The sequence below is a fragment of the Phalaenopsis equestris genome, unplaced genomic scaffold (assembly GCF_001263595.1).
Source record: "Phalaenopsis equestris unplaced genomic scaffold, ASM126359v1 Scaffold000540, whole genome shotgun sequence".
Lineage (NCBI taxonomy): Eukaryota > Viridiplantae > Streptophyta > Magnoliopsida > Asparagales > Orchidaceae > Phalaenopsis > Phalaenopsis equestris.
The window spans coordinates 2282716-2306714 of NW_018164980.1; the positions used below are offsets into that span (position 1 = coordinate 2282716).

General features: G+C 35.3%; 2 protein-coding genes across 3 annotated transcripts in view; one reads left to right on the forward strand and one right to left on the reverse strand.

Moving 5' to 3' along the window:
- The first annotated feature begins 7684 nt into the window (after window positions 1-7684).
- LOC110028970 (beta-1,3-galactosyltransferase 7-like) lies at window positions 7685-11511 on the forward strand. Its single transcript, XM_020731053.1, has 11 exons — window positions 7685-8023; window positions 8117-8222; window positions 8319-8377; window positions 8490-8692; window positions 9658-9721; window positions 9963-10035; window positions 10128-10248; window positions 10615-10702; window positions 10826-10951; window positions 11044-11153; window positions 11268-11511. The coding sequence occupies exons 1-11, from the start codon at window positions 7917-7919 to the stop codon at window positions 11414-11416; spliced, it is 1206 nt and encodes a 401-aa protein (XP_020586712.1). The 5' UTR covers window positions 7685-7916; the 3' UTR covers window positions 11417-11511.
- Window positions 11512-12713: 1202 nt separating this feature from the next.
- LOC110028942 (ultraviolet-B receptor UVR8) overlaps window positions 12714-23999 on the reverse strand; it is a 70444-nt gene continuing 59158 nt past the window's right edge. For both annotated transcript variants that reach the window (XM_020731016.1, XM_020731014.1), the window contains exon 16: window positions 12714-12992. In XM_020731016.1, the coding sequence (XP_020586675.1) occupies window positions 12867-12992 (126 nt within the window). In that variant the 3' untranslated portion in view covers window positions 12714-12866. The remainder of the gene's footprint in view (window positions 12993-23999) is intronic.

Sequence of the window (23999 nt, forward strand, 5' to 3'; positions counted from 1 at the left end):
AAAGGTTGCCAAAATAATTTAAGTAATTTCTTAGAAGTCAATAAAGCCCAATATTATATTTTGGAGCATTCACATACATTCCCCATGATTCTAATGTATTTGCATATCTAACCCATAAACTTCCATATTTACAGTCATAGCACTTTGAATCTTTGATATCATATTAAAAATCAAATGCACATTTTATGCATATAATACGATTACAATATCACCTATTCACACATATATTATTCGCATGTAATATTTTCTCGTGAAAATAAGAGTGATATGAATTATATGAAAAAAAAGTTAAATAAATTCTTAATGTTTACTATTATCATATGACTGAAATATTAACATTTAATTAATAGATGAGCTCATAATGCCTTTTAAATGGTCAATGGGAGTTCTTTATAAGAAATACTTACATACATATATATATATATATATATATCCCACAATTATTATGTAGTTACATATCTAACATCTGAAGTTTAAATTTTATATTTATCTTTAACATTTTATATCAAGGTGACTCGTGAGCCTGCTCAAACTCGGCTTGACAAGCGGCTCATGAGCTAAGCTCAATGAGCTAACAAAACCAAGCTGAAGCCAACCTTGACTTGACTCATTCGCTTGTGAATTGACTCGTTTAAAAAATAATTATTATAAAATATATTCAAATATATATTAAAGTTCAAAGTTTTATCATCAAATTAGTAAAAATATTAAAATTTTGATATTTAACATTTTATATCAAATATATATTTTTTAAAATTTATCGCCAAAATGCTCATTCTGTTTATTATGTTATTATCACCAATTTGAACTAATATTATTTTCTCTTTTTTATATTAATCAAGCAGGCTCGTGAACTAGCTGGAACTCGTAGAAAAAAGTTTGAGCTCGATTAATTAATCGAACTAAAGCTAAACCACAGAGTGGCTCGATCTCAACTCGACTCGTTTACACCTTTGGGCACAGATTCAAACGCGCATTAACCTCCCTAATTATAGTTATTGACTTTACTTTAAGATGTGTCAAATATATTTTGATTAGTTTTTTAACGTATAATATTCATCTAAAAATAAATAAATGATCACAAATTTTATTTATTTTTAATTTAGATTAAAGCAACAATTCGAATTATCTTTCAAATGAAATTAATTAATAAATATGACGCTAATTGGCTTCTTCCCTTTTAACGCTATTTAATGACAGCTATTGATTAATATGTTCCCCTCTAAAGCAAATGAAAAGAATATTACATCAGGACTCATAACTTAGAGCTACGTTCGGAGTCCACTCATATATAAACACGTGGTTTCAAGAAAACGCGTGCGCTCTTCTGTGATCCATCCCGATAACACAGAAGAATATTCCTCTTGTGTTATTCCGCGTTATTCAGATGTTATTGTGTTATTATAATACCGAGAATATTTTCACAATACAATAACACATGAATATCATCACATTAACACCTGAATAATGCAGAATAACACGGGAGAAATATTTTCCTGCGTTAAAATAATTTTTTTTTAAAATTTTTCTGTCACATCCACGTGTCCGCATATGAGTGGACTCCAACCGTAGCTCTACATTAGGAGTCCTGATCTAACATTTTTCCAAAACAAATTGGGTAATTGTTATGAATAATCTTTCTCTTTTTTTTTTGTTATTATTATTATTATTATTATTATTATTATTATTATTGTTGTTGTTGTTGTTGTTGTTGTTATGCCTAATATCTTCCATATGTCAAGAATATTGAATTGTTTTGGAATATTTTGAAAAAAGCTTTTAATTATGATAAATTTTAAAAGACTTTGACTTATTTAAGATGAATATAATATATAATTAATCAATTAATTGCAAAAAAATTTATAATTAATTGTGATTTCTAATTTGTTTTTTTTCTGTTTATATTATGAAATAATTAATAATGGGTAATTATTTCATGTCCATACGTATACCACTTGTATTCTGAGAAAAAAAAAATATAAATAATAACACGAAGATTTACATATATATCACACAATTCCTACGTATTTACATATCTAACATCTAAACTTTAATATTTATTTATAGGGCATCTTATTTAATACAAAAACATATAGTTCACATTTTAAAAATTGCATATAAAAGATATGGGGGATATTAATATAAAAAATAGTTTAGGTTTTATACGTAAAAATTGGGTGGTATATTTCTAAATGGCTCATAATAATAGCTTGCAAGATGATATATGTTGTTAGAGGAAAAATTATGCAGAGATGCATGCGCCGTCTGATCTCCACGGTTGATCAAATCAAAGTTGCATTTTGATGGGTCTATTTAAAAAAAAAAAAATTGATAAAAGCTCTAATCAACAGTGGAGATCAGATGATACATGCATCTCAGCATACGCCGTCCACATTGAATGATTTTTCGTTGTTGGAGAGAGTTTGTCATCTTAAAATATTTTAAGCAAAATTATATCATTATATGCAATACACAAAGTGTAACGCATAAATTAAATAAGTTCGACTTTCATGGCAGATTTCGGGCATAACTAGTGCAAACAGTAGCATGGGTAATTATTATGTGACATTATTAATTTGATGACGGTGAAAGTGTTTACATACATACCACTCAATTCCTATGTATTTACATTTCTAAAACATATATTTTGTTTTGTTTTTTACATTTATACTACCCACCATTTTAACTTTTAAGAAGTACATCTTTTCATCCATAGGTAATTAAGGAGGTATGTATGATGACGCGTGTTGGCATATTCATTGTAATAATTTGATTATTTAGTGTCTTAGAGTTACACGAAAATCCATCACATACTCAGGTAATTAAAGTAACAAGTATAGACACAAGAAGTTTTTACGTGGAAAGTTCTTGAAAGAGGAAAAAATCATGAGGTCTAGTTTAGTTGAAATAATTTACTATGTAACTATGATTATATAGGTCAGCTCTTCTGCCGAAATAGAGAAGATGAAATTACAAAGTCATACAATATAAGTCTATTGATATTAGCTTTAATTTGGTTGTAACTAATGTAATTCTCTGTGATAGCTGACTACAAGGGTCATAGTCAATTGTTATGGAGACAGTAGTTTGTTTTGAATGTTTTGGACAACGGTTGTAGAGCCAGCTCAATGTGGAGGCTTTTCTTGAAAGTCATGATAATATTTGGTTATGTGAGTCGTAGATTGTTGCTGTATGAGTGTCAGTTGGTCACAAAAGTCGTAGTTAGGAGCTGTAATAATATACATAGGCTACAGAGGTCAGAGTTGGGATTTGTGTGATGTATGATAATGCATGTATGTCACAGATGCTGGAGTTGGGAGTTGCATGAGCTGAGATAGCGATCAACCATAGATGTTGAAGTTGTGAGTTGCATGGCTAAGATAACATTCGTAGACATCTGTAGGCCATAAAGGCCAGAGTTGGAAGCAACATTAGATGTGATAACGTCCATAAGTTGAAGTTGGGAATTGCACGAACTGTAATAGTGTCTATAAGCCACATAGCCAGAGTTGAAGGTTGCAATAGCCATGATAAAATCATTGAACCGTATTTTAAGTACGATAGTTACAAGCAGTTATTGAGGAATGCATTGTTGCACGGTGTTTGAAAGACGTCGTTGTAAGATACGTGGGGTGCATCTTCGCATTGTATTCAAGGTGTGTTGTTACATCATCTTTGAGTTGCATCATTACTCCATCTTAGGGTATGTTGTTACTCTGCGGGTCTAGTGGTTACTTTGCATGATTCTTTGTTACTCTATAGCGTACGTCGTGATTTAGTTAGTGCCTTCATTGGAACGAGCAGAGGGCGGCCGACGAGCAGTAGTTAATTGTGGTCGGTGGATGCAGATGTGGATGGTGCTCACTAGACCTTTGGTGTAGAACATCATATCTCAGCTCCTTCTCCTCCAAGTCTCTGGCTTCCTCCGGTTCAAAGTCTAGATCTTCCTCCCTCTTCTTGAAAGAGGGGTGGAAATTTTATTTATAGAGTCTTTGAAAGGCCTCCTAATAAACAAGACAATAATTCAAAGCACTCCATCGAAAGACCTGGAGAGATTCCTTTGATCGATCAGTGTTTTGTGGACATTTGAGTGCCTTAACCGTGTCAAAATTAAATGATATCGGGCTTATTGGATTCTTCTCTTCAAGACTCTTGATTTGAGTATAAATTTAAAAAATTTGAAGTCCATTTGATCTTCCAATCGGGTACCAAAAGCTTCCAAAAATACTTTAGCGACTCAACATATGTTTGATTTGATTCATATTGGGTCAATATTGTCGTCATTGTGTTCGTCTCGTCGAGCTAACCAATTTCACTGTAATTTTGCTGAGATAAGAGTTTGGATGATTTTTAATTGAAATTTGAACTAAAAAAATGACTCATTATTCTTGTCATGCATCGAGATTCATGCCCAATGATGAAAATTTTTTGATGACTTGTCATATGTAAAAATTGAAATATAATTGCTAAATATACAAATACATAAGAATTTAGTGGTATGTACTTAAATCTTCTTATTATTATCATCTAATGATTTACACCATTTTATATTATTAGGTTATTTATTTCATATCTATCTTGAATATATATTGTTTGGTTTCATTAATTACATTAGAGGATGTATCAATATTAGGATGAGCTCAGGATGATATGTTATAGAGATGTATGCAGTAAAAGAGTATTGTAATATCAATTATTGGGTAATATACATCATGGGGGTGGGGATTAAATTAGATTTGTATGAATTGTTTGCCATCTTCATGGCACGATTTTGATGCATCATCGCCTCCAACTCACTTTCTAAAGAAATGTGAAGCTGTAACAGATGCGTGCCAGAAAATTCACGGCAGTAGAGTAATGGATTATCGTCTTAGCGTTATATAAGGATTCAATACACACTCAGATGAAAGGGGAAATAATCTGTGATGACACCAAAAGTTTTTACGTAGAAAACCCGTAAAGGGAAAAAACTACGAGGCCTGACCTAGTTATAAAAATTCACTATAGGTTGATGATTACGGCGATCTCTTATCCCACAGACGAGAAAGGGTTACTAGCTTTCCAAGTTACAACGTCGATTGACGGTGTTTAATCAGCGGTGGTCCACAGAGATCGGTAATGATGGACTGTAGTTAATGACAATCGATGACGGTCGGTGATGGTCGACGAAATTCAGCGGTGGTCGACGACGGTCGATGACCGTCAACGATGGTCGACGGAGGACAATGGTGATCATCGATAATCGTGGTGGTTGGCGGTGGTCGACAAAGGTTGGCGGTGGTCGCCGAAGGTCGGTGGTGGTCGACAGCGGTCGGTGGTGGTCGACGAAGGTCGACGATGGCAGGGATAATGTTGGACTTGAGCTCTTTCCTAAAGCATCAAGTTTACTCTCCAGCCTCCTCCCTCATGTGAGAGTGGAACTCTATTTATAGTGTTCTGGGTGTAATTAATGCATAAATATGAACCATTTTGATCGGACGGTCCGGAGAGCTTCCCTCGATTGAACGACGTTTAATGAACATTTGAGTGTCTTAATGATGTCAGAATTGAGTGCTTTGGGGCTCGTTGGATTCTTCTTGTTAAAACGCTAGATTCGACTATAAACTCGCTAGATTCAACATTCATTTGACCTTTCAAATGCCTCCTGAAATCCTCAAAGAGTGGTTTAATAATTTGATCCAGACTTGATTTGACTCACTTTCATGTCATTAGGTGCGTCTCATCGCGCCGGTCAATTTGATTATAAGTTTGCTGAAATCGAAGCTCTGTACGACTCTTAATCAAAGTTTAAATGATTCATGTTCAAAATTGCATCAAGATTCGTGCTGGCTGTTGAAAATTTGTTGGTGACGTATCAGTAATATAGAATGGTACCTATTTGCTTCATCTAAATATATTATAAATATGATAATTAATTTCTTTTTTAGGAAAAAAAATATTATATGCAGATATCTGCGTGCTCGCACAATTGCCAGACCATTTTAGTTTATTTAGAGCCCCAAAAAGTTAAGTTCGAAATTAACCAAAAAAAAAATTCTAATTAAAATACAAACTACAATTAATGAAATTTCATAGGACTATTGATAAAACTCCCTTAAAACTAAAGGGTTCTTTGGTTGGAAGAATTTTTAGTGTAATGTAATCCATTTACAAAGATTTGAGAAAATTATGTGTTTAGTATGAAACGGTACAAGTAAAATGTAATGTTTCAATGAATTTGAAGTCACTCTTCAGTTCATTTTAGCTGAATTTAAAATTTGACAGATTTGATTGAATTTAAATTACACTAAACTTTAATCAGCAAATTGTCGCCCGTTGTTTGCCACACGTTGTCGCCCGCCGCCTGCCCTCTACCACAGGCAGCCATCCCTCTCCGTTGCAGCCACTATCACTGTCGTCGACCGCTGCGCCACCACCCGGCCCCCACTGCCACCATCTCTACCCGCCACTCGCCGCCCGCCCACCGCCGCCGACCATCTTCCATTCACATTCGGCCTGCCATTTTTCGGTCATATGTTGCTGCCGGGAAATTTTTTTTAAAAATATATTATTTCAATCTACTTCAAATCATACAAAAAAACTATAAAACATTGATTTACAGTGAACCCAACAATTATAAAGTATTTCAAATACATTATAATAACAATACTTCATTTACGAGCTTTTTAGATTGCACTTCATTCCCTGTAAATCATACAGTCCCTAAAATAATTGTACCCGTAACTTCAATTCCTAATGAAGATTTACATACACACAACTCAATTACTATGTAATTAGATATCTAACAGTTAGCCTTTAATTTTTACATTCATACCACCTCAATGTATGAAAAAAAGTATATATTACTTCTTAAGAATTAAAAAGACAGCATTTTTTAATGTGATATGAAATATATGGATGGTATAAATGCAAAAAAAAAAAAAAAAAAAAAAAAAAAACGGGGGGTAAGAATTGGGTGGCCCGTGTGTAAATATTTAAAAATAAAAAATAATAAATTCACCAAAAACAGCATAAAATTAATAAATATTTGCACGAGTTTCAACGAAAAAAAACGTATCGAAATCAAGTAAATTGAATCGAAGTTACCGAAATTTAGAACATTAATTAAAAGATCATTAATTTTTTCTTAACTTCAGATTCGAATTAAAGAGTTTCATTTAATGTAATGCGTTAAAATAATGTAATTGTCTGTAAATCGTGAGAATTAGTATCCCAAGTGATAGATGCCATCTGCTTAACTATCTTCATTAGCATTAATTAATGTATTATGCAGTTTTCTGTCCTCCAAATGCCAACGCCTCATCGTGCCCAAACTTTCTCTGTTATTTACTTTTAAATTTTCTTCCTTTTTAATTTAATATTTATAAATTAACAGCAATATGATTATATCAAACTTATTATTGAATTTTTTTATGGCTATTGATAATAAAAACAAATGTTTGGACTCTACACCTTTAAGGAAATAAATAAATAAATTCAATAATTTTAACATTTGAGTGATAATTTTTACAAATATAGACAATATAATAATAAATTTACAATATAATTAATTATTTATTTAAATAAATATAATATTTATATGAATGTTTTTTTTTTATTTTTTTTTATTTTTTTTTATACTAAAAAGGAACCGAAAATCTATCTTCTCAGCATTAATTTGAAGTATTTGGAGCAATTCGCCATTTTTTTTATAAGCTGAGGAAATGGAGGGGCGATCAGCTTCTTCCTCTTTCCTTCTTCTACGCAGGAGCTTTCTCGACTCTCACAGTCTCCCGTCTTTGAAGCCGTCGCCTTTGACTTCCTCTCGCTTTCCGAGATTGCGGGTCTTCTTCTCCTTTCGAATCTGCTCTGTTTTTCAATAAAGGCGCGGTCTTTGTTCGAATCGAGGAGGAGATTCGGGAGAGAAGGGGAAGAAAATGATGAAGGCGAGGGTCAATGGAGGTGCGGAGAAGAGGGTGTCGACGAGATGGATCATTTTGCTTTGCGTCGCGAGCTTCGGCCTCGGAATGCTATTCACTGATAGGTGAATCCCTCGTCGATTTTTCATTAGGGTTTCTTCTTCTTCTTCTTCTTCTAGATTTTACTTAATGATCGAGTTCTTTTCGGGGTTGATTAGGTTTCCGGATTTGAATAAACGGGTAGATTCGAACAAACAGATGATCTCGCAGGGGAGGAAGGAGCAGGAGCTCCATGTTGTATCGGAAGATTGCGCGACTAGGAAGGTTGGTACTGTTATTATCTGTTAGTTTCTATCTTTAACCTTCATTCTTTTTGGCGCTTTCTGGTTCTTATTTTAACAGTGATTGAATCTAAAACAGAAGGTTGATCTTGACAAGGATGTAATGGGGGAGGTCACGAGAACCCATGAAGCCTTACAGTGAGTTGATGATTCCGAACACCTTCTTCTTCTTACTGATTCCTTCTTCTCCAAGTATCTGAATTTTAGGGTTTAGTTGATATTTTTTTCTGAATTTGATCTGTATCTTCAGATCTTTGGATAAGACGATATCAACGCTACAGATGGAGCTGGCGGTAACCAGAAGCTCTCATGAGCTTACAGGCTCTAATGGGTCTCCAACCATTACAGCTTCCAGCCAGCAGAAAAAGAAGGCTTTTATTGTTATTGGGATCAATACAGCATTTAGTAGCAGGAAGAGGCGTGATTCTGTCAGAGATACCTGGATGCCTCAAGGTTACTACCTAATTTCCTTTTTTACCTTGTTTAAATCTGTAAAATTTGTTAATTATGCTTCAGTAGTGGAAAAATGAGATTATGATTGATGAATTGTTCATGTTACTTTGCAAATTTCATTTGCATGCTTTACTTTGATCTCTATCTAGATGATGGTTCAAAGGACACAAATGATTGATCAAATTTGCTCATATTTCTTCGATTAAATCTATGATTTTCGCTCTCAAGCCTTAAGAGAAAAGGTTGAGGGTTGATGTTATGATGATGACAATTTTAAAACTTTAACCAAACTTCATAAAATGAATCCAAAGTTGGGGTTTTGGATATTGTGTTGGATAAAGCTTATGAAGATGATGATGATTGTATTTCTCTTTGGCCTAACTATTTGATTTGTTGGTGAACTCTTTGCAGCTTTTGTGTATTTCTAACACCTATCACATATACTGTTTTATATCTCCTCAAATGAGAGAGTATGTGAATATTGTGCTTCAGCAACTTTGCAGAATGCATGTATTCATTGAACCAATAATTGTTATTTATCAGATTAGCAAAAGAAGTGTGCTGCTATTAGTATAATAAGATTTTTAACTAAATAAAAAGATTGGAAGATTTTCATACATGCCCCGCTCAATTCCTATGTATTTATGTATCTAATACCTAAACTTCAATTTTTACACACATATCACCTTACCTATGCATGAAATGGTGTACGTCACTTTCTTAAAATGGTGGTATTATAGATGTGATATGAAAATTTTGGGTGTTGTAAATTTGAAAAGTGCAGTTTAGATATTAGATAGGTAAATACATAGGAATTACTTGGTATGAATGTAAATGACCCAAAAAATGAAAACATATTCTATTGTGACATGTGCATGACAGATTTTTCCTTCTAAATTTTATTTTTGATGTATTTTTATCCTGGCATTATAACACTTACATGAGAACCATTTATGTCCGCTCAGGTGAGAAGCTAAAAGAACTCGAACGGGAGAAGGGCATCATTATCCGGTTTATGATTGGCCACAGGTATTTCATCTTATTTTCTCTGTGTATTAATTATATGTATAAACTATACGACAAGTGCACCGGTCATATTTGACACACTTTCACATATTTATATTGCTAAATTGTATTTCTTTATAGTTTTCATCAAGCGAAATTCACCGTATTTCCTTTCATAACACAGTACAAGTTTTGATAGAGAAATGCGTATCTATGTTTCATTGCACTCATCCTCACACATCTTTGATTTTTTTTTTGCGTGCAGCGCTACGTCGAATAGCATTCTCGATAGGGCAATTGATTCCGAAGAAGAACAACATAATGACTTTCTGAGACTGGTAAATGCGCTCTTTTTTTCTCTATTCATCAAAGCACAAAAGCTTAAATGCCTTGGAATTTTTTTTATAACAACATCCATGTATATGATCAGGATCATGTTGAAGGGTATCATGAATTATCTGCAAAAACAAAGATATTCTTTTCCACAGCAGTTACTCTTTGGGATGCTGAATTTTATGTCAAGGTGGATGATGATGTCCATGTAAACTTAGGTATGTATACTTAACTTTAAGTAAATTTACATACATAACACACAATTCTTATGTATTTGAATGTCTAACACTCAACTTTTGATATTTATATTTATGACACCTTGGTGTCATAAACCTATGCATGAAATGGTGTTTTCTTACTTTTAAAATTATGGTGATGGTGGTATTTTTGATGTGATGCTAAAAATTTGAGCGATATACATGTAATTATGAATGTCAGGTGTTAGATATGTAAATACATAAGAATTGTTTGGCATGTATATAAGTGCCCCATAATTTTAATGATTTTTTCTATATGCCTTCTTAGACAAGTAATTTTGATTACAATAGTGAAGTGTTTTTTTTTTTTTTTTCCTTATGTTTCAGGTATGCTAGCCGCAACTCTCTCTCGCCATAGGTCCAAACCAAGGGTCTACGTCGGGTGCATGAAATCTGGTCCAGTTCTCTCAAATAAGTATATCTTTAGCTTCCTCTTCTTTTTTAGTCTGCCACACTAAACCCTAAAATAATGAAAACAAATCATGTTAAAGCCGGTTTTCCAAGCAAAAAGCTAATGTATTTTGTACCATTATTACAGGAATGTAAAGTATCACGAGCCCGAATACTGGAAATTTGGCGAAGAAGGGAACAAATACTTCCGCCATGCGACCGGCCAGATCTACGCCATCTCGAAAGATCTGGCAACCTTCATTTCTATAAACCAGTTGAGTCATGGCTGGTGACTTCTCTGTAACACAATTAACTATTTATGATTATAATTATAATGTGTTTTTTTTTCTTTTCTTTATGTTATAGGCCTATACTTCACAAGTATGCAAATGAAGATGTTTCTCTTGGTGCATGGTTTATTGGGCTTGATGTTGAACATATTGATGACAGGAACATGTGCTGTGGAACTCCTCCAGGTTTTATTTCTTTTGTTAACTTATCTTTAAAGTGTCAAAATGAGAATACATGAGAATGATGTGGGTATGTATGTATATAAATCCTTAATTAAAAGGTTTGGTGAAATTGCTCAGATTGTGAATGGAAGGCTCAAGCAGGGAATGTGTGCGTGGCATCATTTGATTGGAGCTGCAGCGGCATCTGCAAGTCTGTGGAGAGAATAAAGGACGTGCACGCTCGTTGTGGGGAAGGAGATGGAGCTGTGTGGGGAGCTCTCCTCTGACCGACCTCCATTGTTTCTTACTGCTGTTACTGTGTTCTTGTATTGGGGACGACGATTCTCACTCTCTCGCTGGGTCTCTACAGCTTCGAGACTCGAAAGATTTAATTTTTCCGAACTCCAACAGCAGCTGATGCGGCGGAGCAGACTTTGGGGAATCATGAGAAGGAATATGTGGGATCAAGATCATATTTTTATGATGAATGTGACAGCATGTATTTTTCATTCTTTTGTATGTTTTTTCTTTTTTTTTTTTCTTAAATAATAATTACAGGAAGCATTGATTAGTTCAGTTTTGAAGAGTTGTAGGCTCGGCTCTGGTAGTTTTGTAACAAAATTACTATGTTTTCAAATATTAAAGAAATTTGTTCTGATTCTACAATGGTGGCTTCAACAAGTTTGGTTTTGTATGGTGGTGTGCCAATGGTTGATTTGAATGGGTTGATTTATAGTTATAGATTAGCCAAATTGAATGGAGTTAAAATTCAAATTTCAAAACTAATCTAACCTGAACCCAAATGTATCTCTGTCAATAAATTTGAAATTTAATGTTTGTTCTACTAAAATTTGAAATAATTATAACTTCAAAATTTTATTTTAAGATCAAAATTTAATATCAAATGCTCAAATTATTTTTAAAAATGAATTTAATTTTGTAATCCTAATTTCTTTATTTTTTTTATTTAATGAATATTAAAATCAATGCAAAAAAATCAAATAAAAGATACCGAAACAGCCAAACGAATTTTTTTTCATGCTTTTAGCAACGAAATTTTGTATTTTTTGAATTTTTAGAAACTTATTTAAAATATTTTCAACGGTATTATTAGCAAGTGTAAGCTGCAATTTCAATTAATTTAAATAATTTGAAAATTAATTAAAAAAATTAATAAGGTTAGTTGATGTTAATTAAGGTTAGTTGATGTTAATTAATGTGCAACTAAATTTATTAATTTTAGTGTTGTTTAATTATGATAATTACTTATGATAAAAAGGATTAAAATAAAATTTCAGGAATTTGACATGAATCATAATTTTAATTAAATAAGCTTAATAATTACATTAAATTTTTCATTATTTATTTCATATAATTGTGTGTTATGCGAGTAAATGATCCAAAAATATAATCAGAATATCTAAATACAATTTCTGTATAAAAATCATGAACTAAATTACATTAGAGCAAAAGGATACCTAATCAAAACAGCAAATTACATATAAACCACAGCATATTTACACCAAAATATAAGACTATCAAAGGCTATTTTTACATTAAAAATGTTAAAACAATATATATTGTTTAGACTTGGGTTTACATGGCGATGAATATCTTTGATATACATGCACAAAAAACATAGAGAATATGAGGAATATTATAATTATTTTATACCATGCCTTTACAAATGAATAGATAATGTGAAGGGTGTGGGTAAGTTTTGGTTGGTGACCAACCTCAATTTTGACTGTATTCAAATATTCCACCACTGTGATTAAATCCACATGACACGTGTAAAGCCTGAACATTCCTCCCAAGATTTAGCAACATTGGTTGGGAATAGTCAAAGTCGTTTCCATGTCCCTGGAACACAGTGGTAGTATTAGGTGTTATTCCAGATAATTGACCTTTGGCCAATTATACAAGGAAAATTTACATACATACCACAGTTCCCATGTATATATATGTCACCTTATCTATGCATGAAAATGTGTATTTCACTTTTTAAAAGTTAAAAAAGTGGGTTTTTTCTGTGATATGAAAAATTTGGGAGTTATAAATATAAAAAAGTAAAGTTTAGGTGTTAGACATGTAAATACATAGGACTTAGGTGGTAGGTATGCCAATGCTTGATTATATAAATATGGCAGTCTATTGGTAAAACAACATTACAGGACATGGAAGGAAAAAAAGAAAAAAATAAAAAGGAAAAAACAAGAAAACAATGCAGGGAGAGTGAGTGCTTACATAATGAACAATTTAAAATGGAAGTAAAAGAGTGTATCTGGTGAAAAAACCTACCGAAGTCTATGCATAATGAATAGTTAATACAATCTACAGCTTCATCACATAATAGAGTGCTTACTTTTTAGCCTACTAGTGGCAATCTAAAACTGGAAGGTGAGCAATAAATTTCCTTGATTTTAGTTGGCATCTAACAAGAAAGCATCAGGTAAGTAGAAGTATGTTTTAGATGATGATGGCTTTGTTTGTGTGCCATTCTGGTTATAAAATGAGAAAATTGTCAAAATGTTCTATTGACTTTTTATGGGGAATAATTTTAGCCCCAGTCCATAAAAGAGTCAATTTAGTCCCCTCATTCTTTCAGATGGGGGCTAAATAGTCCTCCCTGGGATTTATTTTAGCACATATTAAAAGATTTTAGGGACCAATGTGACATTTTATAGACTAAAACTAAAATGACCCCAGATAAATAGTCACACTTTACTCGAAATGAAATTATCATATTTGACAGAGTTGAGTTATAATCCAATATATTATCTAATTACATAAAACCAATAAAAGCATTTAGCAATTTCATCACTTATGCTTTCTAATTACAAGCACAATCAAATATGGCCTTTTAAGTCACTTTTAGATGGGTAAGATTCACTTCTTTCATTTATGGGCAGACCATCATCCTTACATCTACTATTTGGCTGTGTGCGCTTGCTTGCATTCGGAGTTATATGGTAGTTTAACGATACTATACTATTCCCAGTGGCATATAATTTAGCACCTAATTAACAATAGTTTGAAGGGTCAAACATGGTATAACTTTTGAGACTGCTTATAAAAGCCAAAAATTTTTTGGGCTTTCTCGATTGATGTTTGATACTGCTCAAATATCAGCCAAACAACCAAATTTTTAGAGTGTTGAAAGCTGCTAGTTCAATGTCATAAGTTGACATTAAAATGGTGCAAATTATTGCACTCCGCAAAGGTAGCCTAAAACCATTGGCCAAGATGTTTTCTTTTTTCCTTGGACTAGATGACAGGCTAGGGCTGAACCAGATCAACAGGTTCAACATGGATGTGAATTTGGTCTTTTTGCTGCTTTCAGATTTATCGCCATCTGCGTGGTCTCCCTTCCTAGGATTGCATCCAAAAACAGGTGGTGCTCCGGCAGTATCCTACTCCGAGGTGGTGGTTACCTCTACAAATCTTCTTCATATTTGCCTTCCCAGCTGGCTGCCCTCTTCCCAGCACTTCCCACCTTTCTGGTTCCTGCTGTCGACACCCTACCGGCCCCCTACCTGCTTGAAGCCAGGCCCTCCTGCCCCTCTACCTGCCGACGCTAGCGCTCCCAGTGCCTTTACCTAAAGTTTGTCACCTCCCAAAAGAGCTCTTAGGAGTGGTGGGCAGCCCAGGACTTAAATACTATTTTTCGGCCCTACACCGCCGATGTGGGACTTTTTGTCTGTGGACCGGCTCCACCGAGGGGCCCAATGGACCATTAAGAGTCCGCGCGCCTAGCAGACAATAATCTGCTCTGATACCACTTGTCACCTCCCAAAAGAGCTCTTAGGGGTGGTGGGCAGCCCAGAACTTAAATACTTCTTTTCAGCCCTACACCTAGCCAATGTGGGACTTTTTGATCGTGACAAGTCGCTAGTCTTCCTGCACCAGACCTGTTGAGGCCAGTCCTCCCTACACCCCCTCCCTGTTGCCGCCAACCTTCCTAGGCACCCTCATATACTTCCACCAACCTTACCTGCTGGCGCAACTTCCAAACCACCCGCACGCCTGCTGTCCAGCCGGCGTTCATCACCTTCACCCTAGCCCTAGAGGCACATTTGTGCTTTGTGTTATTTTATTTCCAGTTTTAAGAAAATTTATTGTGATTCTTTCGAATTATCAACAATAAAATTCAAGATCAATTGTTTTTTCTCCGGTATCACTAGAACTTCAAAGATCATGCTTATCTAGAAAAAATAGAGATAAGTGTTTACAAATACAATTTTATATTACATGTTGATGTCGGTGCCTAGCTTAAGGAAAATTTTATCTTTTATTAGCATAAGGGAAATTTAGTCTTTTATTATTATTGTTGTTGTTAGTATAAATAGGACTAAAATGTTTAGGGTTAGTGTTATGCGTGGGTTTGGCTCATTGAATCTTTTAGGGTTAGGGATTGGGTCCTACCTCTCGAATTGTAACATTTGCGAGAGATCGCATACCTCTTAAATTGTAGATCATTATCTTTATGTATTTGTGTCAAGTTGTTTGTTGTTCATTCAATAAAATATTTTGTGCCCTAAGTTCTATAAAAAATCTTCACCTATTCCTATCAAATTGGTATCAGAGCTATCGATTCTTGGAAACCACCGACATAATCGTGGTGCCCAGGTCTTCATCAACGGCGGTATGTCTCATTCGTTGCGTATAAATTCATCTCATACCAATTTGTGGCAATATAGTTCAACTACGCGAACCATTCACGATTAGACCTAGCTGGAAAGAAATCGGCAGGTAATTAAACCTAGTTGGTTCGAGCGACAACCTCGGAATCACAGCGTATGGTCCTTCCGTGCAACTGTGGGATCACAGCTTATAGGACACAATACAATCATGATTTGAGCCTGCTAGCTAGCCGATGGGGTCACGACTTACAATAACGCGATATAGTCGTTATTTGAGCTTGTTGGGGAGCCAACGAGATCGCGGTGTAGAGGTTTCCATCTCATTGTCTGATAACTGTGTGATATAGTTGAGATTTGAGAAAGCAGGCAGAATCGCAGTGAGCTGAGGCGTAACTTGATCGCACGACATTTCTTCTTTACCGAGCTGAACGAGCTAAAGAGCCAACAACGAGATTTAAAGGTACAAAAATTTTGCTTTTGTGAATAAAAGTCTTGTGGGAGTAATATCGACAAAGAAAATGGATGCTTTGGAGGAGAAATTAAAGGGAAATTTGAGCCACATAAGATCTGAAATAGAAGAACATTTCTCGGTCCTGCGATGGGAGCGGAGATTCATAGCCTTAGAAGAAATGATGAAAAAGATCATGGAGTTTCACACAAAATCGCCTCCATCCATCACGGGATCAAGCAGCGTTGAAACGAACGCGAGCAATAACAACAACTACATAAGGTTGTGCGACAGAAGAGCAGTGTCACTACTTTAGGCGGATTAGAAGCTGCATCATCAAGCCAAGAAATCAGGAGTGGACTCAAACGACAACACTTGAAAAAAATAATGCAACCTTTAGATGGCTGGAACAAACAAAAGCGAATAGAGTCGAGTGAAAGAGTTGAGAGCGGATTTTACTGTCAATCTCTGGAAGAAATTGTGCGGCATCTAAAGGTTTAGAACAAACAACAACAGGCAAAATGGGCAGGATCCTGACACAGTGCTGCCTCCAATTGCATCAGATAAGTAGAAATATGTTTTAGATGATGATCTATGTTGAAATTCAGAATAGCGTGATATACAGTGAAATACTTGATTTATTTCATTGATATGAACGAAAGTATAAATAACCCTTACAAGAATCATATAATAGAAAAAATAATAAAAAGTAAATTATATGAAATTAAATATATATCACTCAATATCTCTAATAATTAATTCATATTAATTATTAGGAGATATAGAAAATAAAATAAAATAGGAAAACAAATAATTCTTAATCCAAGGAAATAAATATAAATTAGGAAAGAAAATATCTCCTTAATATAATAAAATAATTTATTCCTCATAACTTCTTACAGGAATAAATTATTTCATATTATAATTCCTAACACTCCCCCTCAATTTGAAACATGGTTGAAAACCAAATTCAACTTGAATTTAAAAACATCAAACAATGGGCGAGGAAGATCCTGTGAAGTAGAACTTGAAGTCTTTATTCTGTACTATGATTGTCTTTGGCAGCATTTTCTACAGTGTTTGTTTAGGCAGGTAGAAGACTCCTATAGGTAATGCTACAAGGGAGTTTACAGGTAAGTAGACAGTAGTGGATACAGTTCCTGCAGTGTGTAGGTAGACGGAAAACTCCTGCTAGTAATGTTGTATGGAATTTGTAGGGAAGTACACAAGTTTGATTGTCTTTAACTGTAATTTCTGCAGTGTTTGTAGGCAAACTGAAAGCTCCTCCATGTAATGATGAAGAGGAGTTTGCACGAAAGTAGACAACTGTGATTTTCTTTTGACTGCAGTTTCTGCAATGTCTGTAGGAAGACACAAAACTCAGGCTTGACTGAATTTTGAGTTTTATCTGTCATATGTTTCGGCAAGTAGACAACTGTGTTTGTCTTTTGGCTGCAGTTTTTGCAGTGCCTAAAGAAAGACTTAAAATTCAAGCTTGACTGAATTTTGAGTTTTGTCTGTCATGTGTTTCGGCATAGAGCGAAGTAGATCCAGACTTGGCTAAATTTTGAGTTTTGTCTGTCATGTGTTTTGGCATAGAGAGAAGTAGATTCTGGCTTGGTTGGAAAGGTAGTTCCTCCTGACGCTTGGGCAGAGAAAAAAAAATACTACAGGAGAAAGGGTCGATGATGGATTTCGCTGGCATTGTTCGATCGACGACAATGATATCTCCAGCAAGATGACGATGAGGTAGGTGGCGGCATCGTTAGTGTCGCCTTGTCTGGATCCCCTGCTCACGAGCACGAGACCGGGTTCGTCTGAGTAGTGAAGAAAAAGTCGTTTCAAATACCAAGATAAGTGCCTCTCCCTTCCCGCACAAAGGATGGCAGGAAGGGAGTCCGACAATTCTCAAGACCGGTAGCTAGAATTTGACTGTCAATCTCTGGAAGAAATTGCGCAGCATCTAAAGGTTTAGAACAAGCGGCAACAGGCAAAATGGGCGGGATCCTGACAGAGTGTTGCCTCCTATTGCATCAGATAATTATAAATATGTTTTAGATGATGATCCATCTTTTATAAATTTCCTTGTTTTTAGTTGACATCTAACATGAAAGCATCAGGTAAGCAGAAGTATGTTTTAGATGATGATGACAAAGTGTTATTCTACTTCGTAATACGATGGACAGGATCCTGACAGAGTGCTGCCTCCAATTGCACCGACGCCTTTTGCTATGATAATTTTCTGAAAAAAGGGCAATTTAGGATTAATGATGGGAATCAGACAGGTGGAGAAGGGCGACAACGACGTGGGCAGGGTGGTAGACTTTCACGGTGATCCATATCATGCAAGACCCTGGTGTTAGCGGATCCATCAATTTGGCAGATAGGCTGAGGGGCCACTGCCACGGAACTGAAAGAGGTTGAGAAAGTTTAAGGGACTTACAAAATACCAACAGAAGTGTGTGAAGGTTATAATTCGATTGTGTGATCATGAACGAAGAAATTGAAGGATAATTGTAGTGGGGAAAAGTGAAGACCCAGATATTTGAGAAGTTGAAGAAGGAAATGACGATTGTGCCTGAGCTGAATGCGAGAACCAGACTTAGGGCGTGTTTGGTGCGGTGTTTCCCCAGAGGCGCGGCCTGCTGCCACGATTCTGATTGTTTTGATGGTCCAGTGCGGGCGCGTTTTATTAAACGTGCCCGATCTTTACTCTCGTGTCCTCCCTCCAGCTCGGCCTCTTCCTCGCAAGCGATCTGCCTAAGAGTTTATCTCTACTCTTCCTCTTCATTCGCCGACACTTATGGATAGAGTTTTTTGTCGGTTTTTGCTTCCTTCTTCCTCCAGTATCTTCTCCCCCTCATATCTTCTTTGTGTATTTGCTCTATGAGTTGTATGGTTTGCACAGTTTTTTTTCGGATTTTTACATACATATCACCGGTGATTTTCTTTTTTCTCTATTTTCGGTGGCTACAACCTCATTTTTTCTATGTGCTTTGCGATTTCAATTGATTTTGGTATATTCGAGTTGTGGTCTTTGGTTGCTGCATACATTCGTCGGTTATCTATGTTGGTTTTGCTTTTATTGGTATGATTATATAACTATCACCCTAATAATTTTGGCATTTTTGCTTCCATCTTCCTCCGTTGATTTGTGATATATGAGTGTTAATTTGAGAAATGCTCGAAGTAATATATGAACAACAATCTTTCGGCTGTTGTGTATTTCAATAATATGGATTGAGATTTCATCAAAAATTTTAATATTTAAGTGAAAATTTTGAGAAAAGGGTGATAGTTTGTGGTGCATTTGTTAACAACAATGTTTTAAGGTTGCAAACTATTTTTAACAGTAATGTTCCAGGTGCTTGTTTTCTGTGGGGATTTTCGAATTTTGTGATATTCCTTAATGCAAAACTCATCTGTAATGTTTAGGGAGATGTACAAACCCAACAAACAATTCTTATGTGTTTACATTTATGACAATTGTCTGCATAATGAAGGTAGCCGTACTCGTGCATATTTTGTCGCTTCACCATGATTTCCCTATATTGTTTATGTTGTAATAATATTTATTTTGACGTGGTTTTACAGATTTGAGTGTTGGGTGAATAAAGATTAAAAATATTGTGTGAGAAATGTAAATTATGTATAATTGTGTGTTGTGCATGTAAATGGAACTTGTTGGATGATTGGACAAATATATATTTGAGTGATGTTTGGTATGGGGGGGGTGGTGTGGGGGCAGTGGTGAAATATGACAATTTTATTTTTGATTGAGTTGTGTTGATTAATTTTTGTGTCAAATATTTGTGGTTTAACTCTTTCTATGCTAGTAACGCAATGCTTAAGACAAAAAAACTCAACATTGACATCCAAGGTTCCCTTTTCATAATTGACCTCATCATTGACTAATATTATGATGAGACATAATATGTATGGATATGGATGACATACATGTCACTATTAGTTTTTGTGTCAAATATTATGATGAGACATAATATGTTATATAAATATTTTTTGCATGTTTATTTTATGTAATTTGGAGGTCAATGATGAGACATTTATGGTCGAAACGGGAACCGTGGACAAAAAAACTCCCTTGCATGTTCTTATGGATGGCATACATGTCACTATTAGTTTTTGTCATATGTGAAATCTGAAAGAAAGCAACAAGTTTCTTCACTTTTTTACAGTACTATGGTTTTTTAGGCTCTTCTAGATGATTTTTTTTTATATGGATATGTGACACATACAAGCTCGATATTATGTGGTTTGAAGGCAACCAAGAACACTTTTTTACAAGGTCTATTGTCTTTTTGTCGTGACAGATTCGTTGGTCTATGTTATGTTCTCTAAGATCTCATAGTTTAATAAAGCTTGCATTGATTAATTATAATATTTTTTCGCTAATACTGCATCTAAGGATTTGTGCTTTGTTGTTTTATATCTTCAGAAAAGATGAGCTCGATGGCTTTCGGTACCACCAAAGCATTATACTATTACTGTGGAGTATTATGTTCCCTGCTTACTTCGCGACAGTGACATAACTACGGGAGACAATTTTATAGGCGTCCGAGGAGAAGACAGGAAAGCTGTAACTTCTTTAGGAGGGCAGATGAGCTAAAGGACTTGACAATTGATAGCTATCGGGCGTGACGAGTTTCCCTAGAAAATGACATATCGTGACATAAGTCAAGTGTATTTTAAAAATAATGTTATCATGTTATTAATTGTTATTTTAATAGTTTTTTTTTATAAATTTGATAATTGTGTTACTCGTTATTTAGTGATGTATTTTTTATTTTGTAATATTTCAACTGAATATTTACCTTCAAGTATATATTATATTAGTCTAAACAATTATGTTGTAAACAACATTATAATACAGGGGCAAAATTATCATTAATCTAGAAACAACAGCAACACAGCTTTTTGAAACTGTAAAAAACTAAGAGACAGCCAGCTTCTGTGAAGCAGCTTCCTGCCACAACTTTTTAATAAGCTACAACTGCCCCAAACAGACCCTCAAGCTACTTTATGAGCACAGGCCACACGACTTGATCAAATAGCAGTTTTTCCCACCTTGAGAACAAGGTGTGGGGGAATATTGTCATGTCCATGCCTAACCTAAAGGAAATTTTGTTTTGTATCAACCTAAGGGCAATTTTATGCATGAGATTGGATCTTTGAATCATAAGGTTACAGTTTGGGAGATATTTCCTACAACTCGAATTGTATGAATTGTGAAAGATCGCTTACCTCTCGAATTATAGGTGCTTATCTTAATCTATTTGTGTTGAGTTGTTTGTTTTTTGTGCTCTAAGTTCTGTGAAAAATCATCTCTGGTTCCTATCACATGCTTGTATGTCAACATGCATGTACATCGATAAAGAAATGAACATGATACAAGGTCAAAAGTGACTAAACTATGAATGCATATCTTTTTGGCATACATCAATATATATTTCAGTAGCAAGAATATGTATATGACGCAAGATATACAAGATATACATAATAGTCAAGAAAACTAAGTGTCTACAAATTATATATATATATATATATATATATTGCAAAGTTAATCTTTCAGAGGGAGTGCACTGACTCATTAGTAGCGACCTTGGCATAAGACTCTCGGTTTGGGGGTTCGAATCTCAATCCATTCGAGAAGATTCGAATAGCGCAAGAACTGGAAGGGGTTCCGCCCCTCAGTCAGTCCAACCTATAAGGGTTGATCGACGCTCCGACCGTCGATCAAACTTATACACACACACACACACACACACACACACAAAATGAACCATTCCACAATGTTCAGAATACCAAAATTACCCAAGAATGACACCAAAATTAATATAACGGACTTCAAATATATAAGTATATGATGCAAGATATACATGATAGTCAAGAAAACTTAAGCATCTACAAATTAATATATATATACATATATATATCATAATGAAAATATCAAATTCAAAATGTAGTGAGTTTAGTTACAAAACTAAAGTTCTAGAATAGAAAGCGTAAGCTTTAAAAGTGTAATGTTTTTAAAAAAATACATCAACTGAAAAACCATCATCTTTAATGCGCCAGAACGTGTATGAACGTCCGAAACAAAAACAACTAAAGCATAGTAAGTCCAAGTAATAAGGCGGAACTTTTGTCATCTTCCTCTTCTTGACTCCCATCGGTGGTAGCAGGTGCTTTAGAGCTAGCGGGTTTTTGGTTGACTTTGTTGTTCGTTGTGGTCATCCTCTATGCACAACAACTGTTGCAGGCATATCTTTGGTCACGTATGTGATACATTCATAAGCTCCAAAGAATCTTCGGGGATTGAGTCGAATGTAGGCAGCAGGGTTGAAATTTACTATGATTATTCCATCTGAAAAGTCTTGCCAGTCATCAACATCTTGTGGTCCAAGCCTGGGAGTACAGGCTACTCCAAGAATGTAGAATAGAGTGACATCGTCCATGTTGTAGTTGCCTTCGGTTGGAAACCAAGAACAACAACGGTCGTTAGAATGCAATTGAATAACCAGAATGGTCGTCCGCGAGTATTCGTGACAACACTGGACATCTTCCATGTCTTTCTTTCCTTCATGATTGTGGTGATGCCATTGAAAATATCAAGGTTCGCGCTCCAATGGTTGATCTGGAGTGAATTGTCATCGGTCCAATCAATAACATTATTTGAAAGTAAAGGCATGTAAAGTGCATTTTCTAAAAATCCTTTGATGAGGGTGGGTCTTATAGCTGCATTTATCCTGACTAGAAATTTTTCATACTAAAATGAAATGGGTGCGATTTCGTCATTATAATACTGTGAAAGAGCCAAGGGCAAAAGTTTCTTGACTGCCTCTCTGATTGAAGGGTATAGATCTCTTATCCAACAAGATACGCAAACTCTTGTCATATATGTCCACGGCTGAGTTCCTGGTGGTGTTGGGCATGCATCCATGAAATGGCGGAAATGTGGCCAGTGTAAGATGAAAAGTGGGGTATACAGTATCACTAAAGTGTTGAAAGAGTCTATGATGTTTAAAGTAACATATCTACAATGTTTATCGTATGAATATTTCAAATAACCAATGTGGTTATTATCAAGCAGAAAATATGTTGACTTAGAAATCGACGAGCAATCTAAAACAGTCTCTATAGGCGAAATAGGGGGCAAGGGTATGCAGTCGTCTGTGGCTGGGTGTCTTCAATCATCTTCGTAGTTAGAAGAATTATCTCTTATCGTTTAACACTAAGCTATCTAAATAGAATTCTTCTGCCTCGTTCGGGGGGGGGACATGTCTCTGCCAATCACGCACACGCTTTGTTAGGGTTTCGCCATGGCGAACCCTGGTTTCTACCCCACTGCATCTCTTCGTCGATCACGCTTTGCTCGCCATTTGTCATTTTCGTCGCTTCCGTCTGATTCGCCGTTGTCGTCATGCGTCGTTTGCTGCTCGTGCTTCGTCAAGAGAAATGTTTGCATTCGTCGAGCTCGACATCTCTGGCGTCGTGCATCTTCGGCGCTTTCTTCAGGCTCAGTTTCTATTGGTGTAGTTTCCTCGGCTCGGCTCAGCTTCTGCTCACCTTTCGTCCTCTCTCGACTTTAAAAGGGTTTTCGTTGATCCTCCTTTGATTTTTGCTCTTTCTTTCATTGCAATTTCACTGTTCTTAACGCCGCACCTCCTTCTATTGGTCATGGTTTCAGACAGAACATATGTTGTCGCCCTTGCAACTGTTCACGCCTCAAGTACTCCTAAATCGTGCTCTTTCCCTCCTTCG

What these genes read in the sequence shown, in the direction of transcription:
- LOC110028970 (XM_020731053.1), top strand. Translation starts at nt 7,917, where the DNA reads ATGATGAAGGCGAGGGTCAATGGAGGTGCGGAGAAGAGGGTGTCGACG. An exon ending in CGGTTTATGATTGGCCACAG is followed by an intron (nt 9,722 to 9,962) that starts GTATTTCATCTT and finishes TTTTGCGTGCAG; the next exon opens with CGCTACGTCGAATAGCATTC. An exon ending in TGATGTCCATGTAAACTTAG is followed by an intron (nt 10,249 to 10,614) that starts GTATGTATACTT and finishes CTTATGTTTCAG; the next exon opens with GTATGCTAGCCGCAACTCTC.